We start from the raw sequence: 12,225 nt of genomic DNA on the forward strand, positions 1-12,225 counted from the left end.
TCACAGCAGGACACCCAGATCTAGTTTCACTCCTGCAGCAGCGCCCGTGCAAAGGATCGATCGATAATCTGAATCCTCACTTTTACAAAGATTGAGCAGGAATGTGTCCCGTTACAGAATCAATGGGGATTTAATCCCGCCCCTGAAGTTTCGATATTGAACCCGGAATTAATCCTGATTGTAACAGCCTAGAATTTGCACGGATGAGATGGAATAAGACACAAGGAATTATTTGGAACTCCTTGGCTATGAGTAAATTTGTTCAGGAAAATATTGGCGGGCTTTTTGAAATTAAAAAATCGTTGGCTGTCTGACTGTTGAGGCAGTTATTTCCGCCCTGTTTTGATTGGCGGGAAAAGCAGACTGTGATTGGTTACCGCAAAGCACCAATGAAATTCACCACAGAGCGACCAATCACAAGTACGCTCTCTGCATTCCTCCAGAAGGAATAAGAAGGGCAGATATGGGAGGAGATTTTCATTCTTTCTTTCAAGGAGTCAATTGTGGAAATTTCTGGAAGAGGAAAAACCGGAGGTAAAGCTCGGGCCAAGGCCAAGTCTCGCTCATCCCGGGCCGGACTGCAGTTCCCTGTGGGCCGTGTTCACAGGCTCCTGCGAAAGGGCAACTACGCTGAGCGTGTGGGTGCCGGAGCCCCGGTCTACATGGATGCTGTGCTCGAGTATCTGACCGCTGAAATCCTGGAGCTGGCCGGCAACGCGGCCCGCGACAACAAGAAGACCCGCATCATCCCCAGACACCTGCAGCTGGCCATCCGCAATGAGAGGAGGTCAACAAGCTGCTGGGAAAGGTGACCATCGCTCAGGGCGGGGTGCTGACTAATATCCAGGCCGTGCTGCTGCCCAAGAAAACCAGCACTGCCAGCTCCAAGAGCAAGTAAAGCGGACAAGATTCAATCTAATAACCCAAAGGCTCTTTTCAGAGCCACCCACTTTATCTGTGAATGCTGGTTACTGTTCAAACATTTTCGGCTATAAACAGGACACTGTCGAGCATGTAGAAACCTAGATCTACAAACACTGGCGGGCTTGCTGTGAGCGAATATTCAGATCGGTGATTCAATATAGAGAAGGTCTGGCTTCAGAGTAAAACAAAACACACGGAACCCGAACATGAGACCGGCACTCAATGAACATGTTATTGGGAGAGCCGAATATGAGCGGATGTTTAGAACCGAGTAGAAAGTGAGTGAGCGGTGGATGGGCTTACCGTTCGTTATTGGGACAATAATTCCATAGGGAGAAATATATACATCCGGAACCATACAAACATTTCCCCTTGTAATTGGCAGAATCGAACCAGAATTGGAGCTCTGGTTAATTTAAAATATTTCCAATAGTATCTAAAGTTCCCGCCTGTCCCCGCATTAAGAGCTGGCTTTAAAGGTGAGAGTCAGACTTCAGACACCTCGTTCTCTCGGATCTATCCCAGTATGTGAAGTTGGATCAATTTACTATCAGAAATTACATAGTTTCCGACTCACACTGGGCGAGTTCATTCAGTCTATTGGGCAGCTCACTCACATTTCAACCTAGTTCATAAACGCACCTTCAGATATTCACTGCCCCCACTATAAATCCCCTGTTACATTAACACAAGACCTGCACGGTGTGTGCACAGACCAATTTGCCTTGCGCCGATCGCAGCTCTTTCCTTTGCTGATTTGGTGGCTCTTAAAAGAGCCGTTGTTGTATCTGGTGCTAAAATCTGGAGCCGGGCAGTGAGTTTAGGCGCGCTCCCCGCGGATGCGGCGAGCCAGCTGGATATCTTTGGGCATGATGGTGACTCGCTTGGCGTGGATGGCGCACAGGTTGGTGTCCTCAAAGAGCCCCACCAGGTAAGCCTCGCTGGCCTCCTGCAGGGCCATGACGGCCGAGCTCTGGAAACGCAGGTCGGTCTTGAAGTCCTGAGCGATCTCCCGCACCAGGCGTTGGAAGGGCAGTTTGCGGATCAGCAGCTCGGTGGATTTCTGGTAACGGCGGATCTCCCTCAGAGCCACAGTGCCGGGTCTGTAGCGATGGGGCTTCTTTACTCCGCCCGTAGCTGGAGCGCTCTTCCGGGCCGCTTTGGTCGCCAGCTGTTTGCGAGGAGCTTTGCCTCCGGTCGATTTGCGCGCTGTCTGCTTGGTCCTGGCCATTTTCTGAACCGATCTCAGCACAATCTGGAACACATAGACTGTTAATGCGGAATCTGCTGTGTGTCCGCCTTGTTATACTCAGTGAGGGACCGCCCCGAGCAGTGATTGGCTGGAGACCGTCGCCCAGACACTTTCATCCCAATTCTGACCAGTCAATGAAACGCTGGAATCTCAGGCCCCGATTGGCTGAGCTGGGATTAATCGCCCATTTCAAAACGCCCGCCAATTTTAGTGCAGGAAATAACCTTTTTGACACAAATCGATTGTATTCTGCACAAATTGAAAGGATCATTGCCGGAATCATTGAAGGTTTTAAATGTACCTTCCTGGGCTTGGTGCTTTAGGGCCCTTCTCCCTCTGGGCTGTTGATGCTGACAGGAGCGGGGAAAGGAACCCGCGCCAATCTCCCGCTCTTCCACTCGATTCCTCTCACCTCTCCTCTCCAGCCAATTCAGAATTTCCCTCCGCCCGTCCCATTGTGAGGTTAGCCGCCGCTTTCAGGGGAGAGGATCAGAAATCAGTCGCTTCTCTCTGTCCCCGTGGAGCCTGTGAGAAGGGCCTTGGCCAAGAATCTGTCATTCGGGAACTGTGCAGTGAGAGACCTGATACTCGGCACATTTTAGATTGCTGAATGGAGATTTCTTGCCGCCGGTTACAGTTCAGAGGCTGACAAATTAAACCTGTTCATAGAACATCTCAAGGAATGTGTGACGGTGAACGCAGAATAACAGAACGAAGGCCCGACCAGCCTGCTGATTATTACAATTATAATCATTACAGTACAAGACAATGAACAAATGTATAGATGTGATGTGGCTTTTCACTGAGGAGAGAATGTGCCGTCTGGGCAAATAAACCTCTCGAACCTTGGTGCAACCGAAAGCTAAATTCGGAAATTCCAAAATCCACAACGCAGCGCAATCCGTTTCTAATATTTCTGGCTACAATCTATTTCTGACCACAATCTAACCCCGCTCCCGTCGCAAGGTCACTGCTCTCTCTGTGAGGCGTTGGGTGGCTCTTAGAAGAGCCTTTTGTGTTGTGTTTGGTAAAAAGAGTCGAGTTGTTCAGCCGCCGAATCCATAGAGAGTGCGGCCCTGCCTTTTCAGAGCGTACACCACATCCATGGCAGTGACCGTCTTACGCTTGGCGTGCTCAGTGTATGTGACCGCATCCCTGATCACATTCTCCAGGAAAACCTTCAGCACCCCGCGGGTCTCCTCGTAGATCAGACCCGAGATCCGCTTGACACCGCCACGGCGAGCCAGGCGGCGGATGGCTGGTTTGGTGATGCCCTGGATGTTGTCACGGAGCACTTTACGGTGCCGCTTGGCTCCGCCTTTGCCAAGTCCTTTGCCTCCTTTACCGCGTCCAGTCATGATGATTCTTCAGTCAAATTTCTGCTGAATGAAAAACGAAAGGCTTCTGGCTGCTCTTATATACAGCCGACTCCGACCTGACTGAGAAAGCGCAGAGTGAGAGAGGCGGGGAGGGGAGGATACAGAGTGAGAGATTGAACAGAGAGAGCGGGAGGGGAGGAGACAATTTCAAGAGTGACAGACAGGGCAGAGAGCGGCCTCTGATCTTTCAGCTCCACCTCCAGCTTTCTGCAACCGCCAATTTCAAACCGTTTATCGACAGTAGAACGGAAACCCAGCGCTCCGCACAAACCCTTACAGACTCGGACTTTATATTCAAGGGTTTCCTGAAACCTGAAGCTTTTTAAATAAGGTCCTGTTACAATTAACTATCAGTAATATTCCCGCCTATATACAGTCCCTTCGATCACAAGTCATCCCGTCTCCTTCCATGTCAATCTCTGACCTTATTCCATCTCCCCTCACAGACGGGTTCCGCAGTTTACAAACACTTTATTCCAGGTGATTTGGAGAATCTCATGTGTTGGGGTTTGAGTTGTGACGCGCGGTATCTCCGCCAGTGTCACCGTCTCACAGAGACTCTCACCCTGAACCTGTGAACCCCTGAAAATGACCATAACCTGAGACTGGAGCTGAACACCCCACCCCCAGTTAGAGTGAGGCCCGGCCCGGACATCCCATTCTCTGTGTTTTATTGCAGACACTGGAGCAGGGGTGGGTGCAGCGAATGTCAGCGAGTCACCAGGGAGCCGCGGTTCATTTGAAATGATTTCAATCGGGAATCTGAGCCCGGCCCCGCGACATGGATCATTTGTGTTAGATCCATGTGTTAATGGAGACACGGAATGCAGGAGTTGATTTAACAAGTGTTTACTGAACAAAGTCTGGAGGTGAACTAACTACACAAGACGCTATACAGGCTTATATACCCGAGTGGTTACTACTGGTACTACAGTATACAGGGGCTTCAAAAACATAGTTCCTCTTAAAGGTACATACACTACAATCCCTCCCCTTTTAGATAAATAGTACATAACATTTTAAGTAATCATTAAATAACATTTTTACAAGAACAATAATATACACATTTGCTGAAGTTAATCAATTACAAATTCAGTCTCTCTGGAGGCTTCCTGACTCGGTCCGGATAACGCCTCGGTGGTGTAGTGGGTTCTTTTGGCAAGGTCGATTCGGCTTCAATGCCAGTGTCGGATTCATCTGGTTCCAGTATCACCGGATCGGAGGTAGATACTATGGGTATCTCTGCTTCATCACTAGGTGTATAGAGTTGTGGTGTAGGTTGTCCTTTTTCGGATGACTCTATGATCTGGTCAGCATGGCGCCTTATTATGCTTTCTCCAATGTCCATGGTATACATCAATGGTCCTCGTCGTGTGCAAATAGTTCCAGGCTGCAATTTCTCGGTACGGTAGTCCCGGGCCAAAACTGGTTGACCTAACTGGAAGGTTCTAGTTTGCCTTTCATTCATGCTTTGAAACTGCCGGTTCTCTACATCCCTTCTGACGTTTGGCTTGACCAAATCCAGCCGGCATCTTAGGCTTCTATTGAAAAACATCATGGCGGGGGTTTGGTTTGGAACCACATGTGTTGCATTCCTGTACGCAAACAAGACAAGCCTTTCAGCCAATCCATTGGTGGCGGGATGGTATGAGGCGGACGTGTTGTGCTTAACCCCATTGTTATTTAAGAAATTCCTGAATTCTTCGGATACAAATTGCGGTCCATTATCAGAACAGATCTGTTGAGGCAGCCCATTCCTGGCGAATATGGTCCTTAATACTGTTATGGTTCTTTCCGTGGTGGTGGAGGACATCTTTATTACCTCCGGCCACTTGGAGTGTGCATCCACCGCGATTAAGAACATTGAGTCCATAAATGGACCAGCAAAGTCGATATGTACTCTTTGCCATGGCGTTTTGGACCTTCTGGCATCCTAGACAGCTCTTGGTCATTTCATCGATGTCTCCATCGATACCTGGCCACCACACAAACGCTCTGGCTAAGTTCTTCATTTTCACTCCACCCAGATGCCCCTCGTGAAGCTCCTTTAGCACTCTATCCTTGCGTTTGGGTGGGATCACCAATCTGGATCCACACATCAAGGTTCCTCGGCACACTGACAGCTGTTCTCTTCTTTGTGAGAATGCTGGCAACAGTGGTTCGCCATGTGCTGGCCATCCCTTCACCGTTAAATCGTAGACTCGTGAGAGAATCGGGACATTTCGCGTTTCCTTTTCAATGGTAGAATTTGTCACCGGTAGACATTCCACTATGGTCAAGTGGAACATCTCCACTGGGTCCACTGTAGGTGCCTCTTCCACCATTGGCAACGGTAGGCGCGATAACCCGTCAGCATTCCCATGCTGTTTTGTTCCTTTGTATTCTATGTCATATTGGTGTGCCCCTAGGAAAAGGGACCACCTCTGTAGCCTTTGCGCTGTCATAATGGGAACGCCCTTTTTAGGGTTGAATATGGAGATGAGGGGTTGATGGTCAGTCAACAAGGTAAATTTTTGTCCGTGTAGGTAATGGTTGAATTTCTTCACCCCCCACACCAGGCTGTGTGCCTCCCTGTCGATCTGGGCATAGTTACGCTCAGCTGAGTTCAATGAGCGTGACGCAAAAGCTATCGGCCGCTCCGAGCCATCAGGGAATCTATGCGATAATACCGCTCCCATGCCATAAGGAGATGCATCGCATGCCAATCGGATTGGCAGTGATGGGTTGTAATGAGCCAACACTTCCCTGGACATGATCAAGCCTTGCATTTATGGAAGGCACGTTTACTGTCTTCGCTCCATTTCCAAACTACTCCCGTTTGTAGCAGTGCGTTAAGAGGGTGCAGAGCCATCGACAAGTTCGGTAAAAATTTATGATAGTAATTTACTAATCCCAGGAACAACCTTAATTGTGAGACATTTTCAGGCGCTGGGGCCCTTACGACCACTTCAATTTATACAGGTGACTTATGCAACCCTTCTTCGTTAATGACATGGTCACAATATGATATTTGTTTCTGGAAATATTCGCACTTGGGGCGAATTGCTTGTAGGCCCCGTTCTCTCAGCCTTGTGAGCACCTGCTCCAAATTGGCAAGGGGCTCGTTGTCGTTTTCTCCTGTTACAAGGATGTCGTCTAGGTAGCATTGAGTTCCCGGAATCCCTTGCAGCACTTGCTCCATAGCTCTTCGCCAGGTAGCCGGAGCTGATGCCACTCCGAAAACCAGTCGATTGTACTGGTACAGGCCTTTGTGTGTGTTTATCGTGAGATACTTTTTAGAGGCCTCCTCACCCTCCATCTGTAGATATGCCTGTGCTAAGTCAATTTTGGTGAAACGTTTCCCTCCGGATAGTGAGGCGAAAATATCTTCTATCCTCGGAAGAGGATACTGTACCGTGTGAAGAACCGGGTTTACAGTCACCTTGAAGTCCCCACAGATGCAAATTTTTCTCTCTTCTTCAGATTTATCATTATTCAACATTTTCTTCATGACCGGGACAATGGGTGTTGCCCACTCACTCCAATCTACCTTGTATAACACGCCTGCTTTTTTCAAATTCTCCAGCTCTGCCTCGACGGCTGGACGAATTGTGTATGGCACCGGCCTTGCCTTAAAAAACTTGGGAATTGCCGCATCTTCCACTTTTATTGAGGCGGTGGTGCCTTTCAGGGATCCTAGTTCCTGTTGAAACACTTCTTTGGCGTCATCCAGTTATGACGTCATCATCGTTTTTTTTCTTACTAGTCACCGTCAGTGCCTGAATGGAGTGCCAGTCTAAACGTATCTTTCTGATCCATTCACGTCCCAACAATGGTGGACCACCATCTTGCAGAACGTATAAATACAACTTCTGTATTTCCTTGCCATTGTATACAACAGGCACCCTTATTTTCCCTCTGGGGTATACTTTCTGCCCCATATATGCCTTCAAGATAATGGATGTGTCTTTCAAAGGTATATGCGGAAATAGCCGCTCGTAATCCTGTTGACTCATGATGGTCAGAGTTGATCCTGCATCTAGCTTCATTTTGACTGGGGACCCCGCTATCGTGAGGGTAACCCAAATGGTCTGGTAATCTTCTTTGGCAATTACATTATGTAATTTGAGACAGCTTAGTCTCTTGTTTCCGGAGTCGCTATCGCTCTTCTGGTCTTCGGAGCTACTGTCGGTCATCATTTGTACCATTCTGTACTTTTCCTTATTGACATTTTTACTGTCAGCGGATTTCTTTCCAGATCTGCATACACGTGCAATGTGTCCCATCTTTCCACATTGACTGCATGCTTTGTCCTTGAACCAGCAGTCTTTCTGGTAATGGGTGGATCTGCCGCAGCGATAACATCTCTCGAAACCCCGTGTCATTTCATGGGTGCCGAAGTCTTGTGGCTTTTGCTGTATCTCTGCAGCTCCTCTTGCTGCTGCTTCATATGATACAGCCACACTGAAAGCCTTGTCCAGTGTCAAATTTTTCTCAGAATGTAGTCTTTTCTGTGTTCCTTCACTTAGGAGACCACAGACGAATTTGTCTCGTAGAGAATCTGCCAGTCCTGCCCCGAATTGGCAGTGCTTTGACAGCTTTCGTAATTCAGTGAGTTAATCAGCATTACTTTCATTCTTGTGCTGATTCCTCCTGAAGAATTTGAATCGTTCCGCTATCAGCAGCGGTGTTGGGTTTAAGTGCTCCTGTAAGGTATCAACAATCTCCTTAAAATTCTTGTCCATCGGTTTGGCTGGAGTGATCAAGTTTCATAACAGCCCGTATGTCCTTGCGCCCATCAGATTTAGAAGTACCGATGCCTTTTTATCATCCGCTACTTCATTCGCCTTGCAATATACCTCTACTCTTTCCACATATGTGGTCCAATCTTCTATATCAGTATCGAAAGCAGTAATATTGCCAGTCTTCGGCATCTGGAAAATCTAAAATGGCGCTTCCCGCGCTTTTCCTCTGTCCCCATGGATCAAAATGGCGCCTCCCGTGCTTTTCTGCGGCTGCTGCCACCGCTGTTCTCCTCGGTTCCCGTTGCGACCTGCAGCTTTTCGTGGTATTGCTATTAAAAAAAAAAATTTTTATATATATCTCTTCAATAGTTTCTCCATTACTTGGAGCACCGTTCCCATCGTGGAGCGGACTCTCTGGGACTTTCCCCTCCCTCTGCTTGGTCTGAACGCTGACCTGCTTTGCAGCACTGGCCGCGCCCTGAGTGCTCCACCCTCTCTCTCTCCTTCCTTCTGCTTCCCAACTCGCTGCCCGGCCCCGTTGCAGAGCAATCCGATCGAGCTCTCGCCCGCCGCAGCCCAGGAAGTATCAGTGCACTACCTGCCACCAGCCAGTTTAGCTGGTGAAACCACAGCTTCCCTTTCTTTTTTCTTGCCTCTGGCTTCGACCTTTGTCTGAGGAATCGATCTCCTTGAGGTGCTGCCGCATTGCAGGTAAGTTCGTTTCTAACTCATCGCCACTGTTAGATCCGTGTGTTAATGGAGACACAGAATGCAGGAGTTGATTTAACAAGTGTTTACTGAACAAAGTCTGGAGGTGAATTAACTACACAAGAGCTATACAGGCTTATATACCCGAGTGGTTACTACTGGTACTACAGTATACAGAGGCTTCAAAAATATCGTTCCTCTTAAAGGTACATACACTACAATCTGATTCCGTGATCAGCTCTTTTTGGAAAGACGTGGGTGGCTCTAAGAAGAGCCTTTGGGTTCAGATGTTTACAAGTTGTCCTTTTTATTTTCTTTTGGGCGCTGCTTTCTGAGGCTTTGCTGATTTGGGCTTGGCCTTGGGTTTTTCCACCTTCTTGGCCGCCTTCACCATTCCGCCTCTAGCCTTCTTGTGGCTCTTGGGCTTCTTCGCCGCCGCCTTCTTCCCAGCCGCCGCTTTCGCTGTCTTTTTTGACGTTGCTGCTTTCATGGTGATCGTTTTCTTGGCTGCTGGTTTCTTGGCTGGAGATTTCTTGGCTGCTGGTTTCTTGGCTGGAGATTTCTTGGCTGCTGGTTAATTGGCTGCAGATTTCATGGCTGCTGGTTTCTTCACCTTCTTTCCCTCTTTCCGCTGGGGTTCCTTCTTAGCGAGCCTGAAGGAGCCCGCGGCGCCCGTGCCCTTGGTCTGCTCCAGGAAGCCGTTTTCCACTTTCCTCTTGATACTTAAATTGATCAGTGAACGCTGCCTCAGCGCATCGACGCCGTTGGCAGACAGAGCCCTCTTTATCGCCGCCAGGGACATCCCCTTGCGATCGCTGCCACTCGCCACAACCTTGAGGATCTGTTCGCCCAACGTGGGACCGGTAGGCTTGGAGCGGGGAGCCGCCTTCTTCTTCTTGCTGGGAGCCTTGGTTTGAGCGGCGGCGGCAGAAGGAGCCGTTTCGGCGGCTGCGGTCTCAGTCATGTCCGCGATTCTGTAGAAAATCTCTCTGACAGTCAGAGCTGGGTCAGAAATGAGACGAGAGGCGGCGGCACAGAGCTACTTATAGGCAGCGAGCGGACGGGGCGGAGACATCCTGCTGCCAGCTGCCGGCCCCTCCAGCCTCTCTGTGTTTCTCTGTCCTTATTAACTCTCCGATTCCAATTAAACTCGGGCACTCCACATTCCCAGATTGGCCTCTTTCTGTCTGGAAGACTGGGATGTTTGCTGTCGAGAAAGTTTGATCAGAATTCAAGACAACAATTTCGATTTAAAGCCCTTTCATTGCTGCACTGATCGCGCTCTCTCACCCAATCGCGGAAATGTTCGCTGTTTGTCGACTGAAATTTGAGATCAACTAAAACTTCACGTTTAATTCCCACTTCAGGGCTGAGCAGGGGAGCAGGGCGATCCTATGACAGGGAAATCTTTAAATTTTACACAAGAGGGTCTCTGAAATCCGGCGATGAGAGTGGACACACAAACACAGTGACACTATTCTAACCCACCCGCCCCTTTAACACACTCGCTGACACAATGTTCACTCTGCTCATTCACAACACAATCTGTTCCCAGATTTACAGTTCACAGGAAAGGTTTTCCTCTCCGCTCGGCCTGTGCTGCCGATTCTCGGGGTTAGTTGCAGTTTCCCAGCTCAGTCAGTGTTAAACACTCTGAGGCCGGCGCTCCTCACAGTGTCTGTTCCCCAGATTCAGGGGCAGGAGCCAATCACAGCTCTGGCTGTGTTCACCCATATCTGGTTTGAAGGTATTATATTGTTCGCAGGCAGAAATATGTTTGATTTATATGAAAATAGAAATTATGATCTCACCACCACTCTGTCTCTCTCCGAAATTGAGGAACAGAACATAGCAACTGGTGTCCTGTGCATTCCATTCTCAACACCCAGAGACAGCAACCAGAGAGAGAGGCAGAGAGACTGTATCAGTCTTAATGTTCGTACTCTGAGCCAGGCGGTCCACGCACTCTCTGTTACCGAGATTTAGGGGCAGGGACGTGTCACAGTTTGGCTGTGTCGAGTCTGGCCTGTCTTTAGATCATAGTATTATTCACAGAAATAGTGAGACATTCTGTTCACCACACATACCCTGAACTCGGTTTCAATAGAGCGAAAACTGAGAGGTTCAGCATCGATCCGGATATAACAGGCAGGGCTGGGGGATAGAGGGACTGAGGTTTGATCCTGTACACAAGGTGTGATGAAATATGCCATTCATCAGGCACTCTGTATTCTCTGTGTTTGATTGTGCCTGTGACTGTGGCAAGCAGGGGAGTTTAGTTTCAGTTTAATTTCCTTAACTGTATTGTATTTTGTGTAGGGCTCCGCCCATACCTGGCCCCTACTTAAGCAGGCCCTAGCGTGTCTCACAGGCAGTACAGCAGATCTCTGGATGAGAGACACTTCTCCACTGTGTATTACTTTCTGACTTAATAAAAGCCTTGCTTTGCTCCGTTAACATTGAGTCTCGGATTCATTGAGGCACATCAATTTTATTAACTCAATTTTCAATGCAATGGATCAACTCTTGAAACCCGAACGTTTGGATTTGGACCCGCATGCTTCGGACAAATCAGCACGATTTGGACACTGCTTGAAGTGTATGGAATTCTTCCTGGATAATTCCACAGCCATCACAGACGCTACGGACGCTGAAAGTATGAAACTCAGAATCCTGCGGAATTGGGTAAGCCACCGGGTTTACCCCGTCATCCAAGACGCCGACATGTACCCGGCCGCCTGCGACATCCTAAAGGCGCATTACCAGCAGCCTACGAACGAGGTTTAGGCTAGGCATCTGCTCGCTACTCGCACACAGCGACCTGGGGAATCGCTGGATGAGTTCCTAGTCACCCTGAAAACACTGGGCAAAGACTGCAAGTGCCAAGATGTAAAAGCCGCAGTGTACACTGACGAGCTTGTTCATGATGCCTTTATCACAGGCCTCAGCTCCACTTACATCCGGCAGAGACTACTGGAAAAAATGGGATTGGACCTGAAACAGGCTGTGGACACAGCGCGATCCCTGGATGTGGCCCAGAGAAACTCGGACGCCTACTCTTCAGCCCGCGCCGCCCACGCCGCCACGTGTGCACCAAGGGTGCCGCCATCTTGGAAGGCATCTTCCCCGCCCGGCAGCCCGACACCGTCGGGGCCCCGCTCTCCCCCCAGAAGCCCTACGACAGCCGTGATGCATCGGGGCCCCAACTGCTACTTCTGCGGGCAGCCGAAGCACACCA

General features: G+C 49.1%; 1 protein-coding gene and 1 pseudogene across 1 annotated transcript; both read right to left on the reverse strand.

Annotated features, from left to right (window-relative positions):
• Window positions 1-1,718: 1,718 nt before the first annotated feature.
• On the reverse strand, window positions 1,719-2,180 carry LOC147083659 (histone H3). Its single transcript, XM_085980130.1, has one exon. It carries the CDS (start codon window positions 2,153-2,155, stop codon window positions 1,745-1,747), a length of 411 nt encoding a protein of 136 aa, XP_085836256.1. The 5' UTR covers window positions 2,156-2,180; the 3' UTR covers window positions 1,719-1,744.
• A 5,329-nt stretch (window positions 2,181-7,509) lies between these two features.
• Window positions 7,510-9,951, reverse strand: LOC147083660 (histone H1-like; annotated as a pseudogene).
• Window positions 9,952-12,225: the final 2,274 nt, after the last annotated feature.

Source organism: Somniosus microcephalus, unplaced genomic scaffold (genome assembly GCF_052327205.1).
Source record: "Somniosus microcephalus isolate GS21.2 unplaced genomic scaffold, FLI_Smic_1.0 scaffold46, whole genome shotgun sequence".
NCBI classification, from domain to species: Eukaryota; Metazoa; Chordata; class Chondrichthyes; order Squaliformes; family Somniosidae; genus Somniosus; species Somniosus microcephalus.

Coding starts and splice junctions, on each gene's coding strand:
- LOC147083659 (XM_085980130.1), bottom strand. CDS start 2,155: ATGGCCAGGACCAAGCAGACAGCGCGCAAATCGACCGGAGGCAAAGCT.